Genomic DNA, 3497 nt, shown 5'->3' with positions numbered 1-3497 from the left:
GGCCGGCTGCGCGCTCTGGTGGCGTTCACGTCTCCCTCTGGCGGCGGCGGCGGGAACCGCAGGAGCGCGCGCTCCCCGGACCCCGGCGACCACAGTCGGGTCCCCCCACCCTCGGTCCTCCCGGCGGCCGAGGCAGCAAGGGGTTAAACTGTCAGCGGCGCGATGTTAAACAGGTGTCAAAGGCGCCACATATATCTGCAGATTGAAATCAAATTCTTTGCCGTATAAAAAGATAAATTACCCAGGCGCTGCCGCGCGTCCCACTCATCACGCCAGCGCCAGACGGCAAGCAATTTTTTTTTTTAATGTGCTAACGACCTAATCAAGCAATCAAGTCGGAGAAGATTGCAGAGTGACCGGGGCAGCCATCTGCCGGCGAGCCCCGCATTCATTCCCCGCGCCCCCGCGCGGGCGGGAACCGGGGGCGGGAGCTGCCCGGGGAAGGGGGGGAGAATCCTAAACAAATTAACACCCAATTTTGCCCGTCTAATTAGTTAAATGAGAAGTGTTTGGGGTCCCCGGGGAGGGGGCGGCGCGCGGTGCGGCGCGCGCGGCCTCCCCAGCATTAATTAGTGCGGGTCAATGCCGCCGCTCCCGGGAGAGCCGCCGCTTTAATTTCCCGTGATATTTCAGTGCCTGAGGCCCATCGATTCAAACTGAAATTAACTTATTTTTCAATCAGCCCTGGGCTGCCCCTGGGGGTGACTCTTCTTTTGCCGCCTCCTGAATAGAGCCGGAGCAATTTTTCATCGAAAGCTGATACCTGCATCGCCGAGCGCGGGGGAGGGGACAGGCCCGGGGGAAGGGACCGAGGCGAGGGGATGGAAATCGCCCAAGAAACTAATAGATTTTCCGGAGCCCGCCTCTCCCCTCCCCTCCACCCACCACCCGGCGCCTGGCTGTCCCCGGGGGGCTGTGGGGAGGCGAGAGGGCCCAGGCTGGGCTTGGGGGGTCCTTCCAGCGCCTCCAGAGCCCAGCAGTTTCCTGCGTGTCTGTCACCACCCTGGCTCTGCCAGCTACAGAAGTCTCAGGAATTCCTTCCTCAATAACACCGGGATCTTGGGATCTCTTCCCAGGATCTGTCTTGAGTGTAGACACCTCTAGGGTACCCTGTTCTCGGGCAGGCTGCGCCAGTCAGCTGTTGGTCCAGAGAAACATTCTCTAGAGTGACACTACCCGTTCCCCCCCACCACCTCTATTTGCTTTCATACCCTTCCAGTTTTTTCTTCATTTCCCGTCTCTTGGCATCACTTAGACTTGTGCATTATTTTTTGGGGGGTGGGCTTCCTGGAGTTTCCCCTGCTTTGGGGGCAGAGAGAGTTCTCCACCACACACTGACTCACACTCCCCTGGCAGCTCGACTGCTGTGGCCTCCAGGTTCTGATGAAGAGGCTGCCCTGCAAAGGAGTCTGTCCTGCTGCAAGTCCAAAACAGAGCTTCTGGTTATTACACTGGTCATGTGACTCCTGGGGCTGGGGCTTCTGAGCTGGAAATTGAAGTCCCAGCTGCAAGTCAGAAGTGACTCTGCCCAGTCACCCAAGAACTGGCCATAAGGACCATTGTGTACTCACAGGATTTGAGGTCTGAAACCCCCAGGAGGTTGGGGGAATCCTGGAGTTGAGTAGGTTTAAGGAAGGGCCCCCTACTACGGAGCTAACCTGAACTCACCAAATGGTGAGGTTGCTGGGCAATTTGAGCGTGAGGCCCTACCTTGAGCACAGACACACGACACGGGGTGCCGCTCGGAGCTGGCCTCTGACCTGCTCCCCTGCACCTGCAGGTCTGGTTCCAGAACCGCAGAGCCAAGTGGAGGAAGCGGGAGAAGTGCTGGGGCCGGAGCAGCGTCATGGCAGAGTACGGGCTCTACGGCGCCATGGTGCGGCACTCCATCCCTCTGCCCGAGTCCATCCTCAAGTCCGCCAAGGACGGCATCATGGACTCCTGTGCCCCGTGGCTGCTGGGTAAGAGCCCACACCCTCCTTGGAGCCCTGCCCCTGCCGTGAACGGGGCAGGCTTCCTGGAGGAAGAGGCAGGGGCCTGGGGCACAGCAGCTGAGGAGAGAGGCCCTCTAAAGCAGGTCCCAGTCTAGCATGGGGGACTCAGATAAAAGGGTGGGGGCCCGGGGCTCTTTCCTGGTTGGAGAGTCAGAGATCCCCATTGTAGGGTTTTTTTGTCCTGGGAGGAGGGCCTGTTATCCCTGGGGTCTGTACTCTCTGCACTTGAACTAGAGGTGGTCTCATGGTGAATGAAACAGTGCCCCCTACGGCTGAAGGGATCACCAGTCCCTTTGGCCCCTGTCCTGGCTTTGCCCAAACCAAGCCCTAAACCTACCTTCCAGTCCTCATTCCCCACCTGCCATCTGCATGCATGTCTGTTAACAGCACCAGCTCCTCTTGGGGTTCTAAGACCTGGAACCCCAAGAGAAGAGGATGAGAAAATGCAGCACAACGCAGGCTGCCCAGGGCCATGTGCCCAGAGGCTGGCCACGGAGGCGCCCTCTGCCCTGTCATAGTTGCCAGCCTGTAGTTCAGTGCCCACCTCTAGACCACCCCACTTCTGACCCTCCCCAGCCCACCCCACCCCCCGGAACTCGCGTGACTGCTGTGTATGAAGTAAGGCTTTCTGCTCGTCCTTAATTCTGGCCTCTCTCTATCTTTGCTGTTTTCAGTTCAAGATGGCTTTCCCAGGCGCTTTTCTAAACCCGAATACCAACAATTCTTTTTAGGGATGCACAAAAAGTCGCTGGAGGCTGCGGCCGAGTCGGGGAGGAAGCCCGAGGTGGAGCGCCAGGCCTTGCCCAAGCTTGACAAGGTGGAGCAGGAGGAGCGGGGCGCCGAGCCTCAGGCGGCCATCTCCCAGGAGGAACTGAGGGAGAACAGCATTGCAGCGCTCAGGGCCAAAGCTCAGGAGCACAGCACCAAGGTGCTGGGGACTGTGTCTGGGCCCGACAGCCTGGCCCGGAACGCTGAGAAGCCCGAGGAGGAGGAGGCCATGGATGAAGACAGGACCACAGAGAAGCTGAGCCCACCACAGCTGGAGGACATGGCTTAGGTCGAGGGCCACACAGACCCAGAAGCCCAGGACTCTGCTTTTCTGGGGGGCTGGGGAGCTGGAAGCTGTTCTCCAGGGCCTGGCTGCCCTCTTCCAGCCCCGTAGGCCCCCATGACCCCTGGAATAACTCCAGGAGCAGCTAGCTCTGTGATGGCCGAGGCTTTGGATCACGCTGAAACACCCCTTAGTCCTGACCTCTCAGCATTCTTCTCATCCCAGGACCCTTCTTGCTGTCCCAAGTCACCCCCTCTAACTCAATGCTTTGGCAGCTCTCACTGTTCAAACCCACTCTTGACTCTGTTTCTTGTCTAATGAGCCTGCCTTCCCAGCTTTGCCCCTGTGCATTCTGTTCCAACCACTCCCATTGCTGCAAATGTACTGCCCAAGGACCCATCCTCCAGCTCCAGGGCCTGAAGCCACCAGCCCTCAGCAAAAGTCAGCTTCCA

The 3497-nt window shown here is 59.0% G+C and overlaps 1 protein-coding gene across 1 annotated transcript in view; it reads left to right on the top strand.

Annotated features, from left to right (window-relative positions):
• The window catches only part of VSX2 (visual system homeobox 2), a 21064-nt gene extending 18013 nt beyond the window's left edge, over positions 1-3051 (top strand). The window contains exons 4-5 of the mRNA XM_006884684.1: positions 1781-1961; positions 2726-3051. Coding sequence (XP_006884746.1) covers positions 1781-1961; positions 2726-3051 — 507 coding nt within the window. The remainder of the gene's footprint in view (positions 1-1780; positions 1962-2725) is intronic.
• Positions 3052-3497: the final 446 nt, after the last annotated feature.

The sequence above is a fragment of the Elephantulus edwardii genome, unplaced genomic scaffold (assembly GCF_000299155.1).
Source record: "Elephantulus edwardii isolate Elephantulus edwardi_28Jun2011 unplaced genomic scaffold, EleEdw1.0 scaffold00037, whole genome shotgun sequence".
Lineage (NCBI taxonomy): Eukaryota > Metazoa > Chordata > Mammalia > Macroscelidea > Macroscelididae > Elephantulus > Elephantulus edwardii.
The sequence above is the reverse complement of the archived record's forward strand: the minus strand, read 5'-3'. Positions and strand labels throughout refer to the sequence as shown.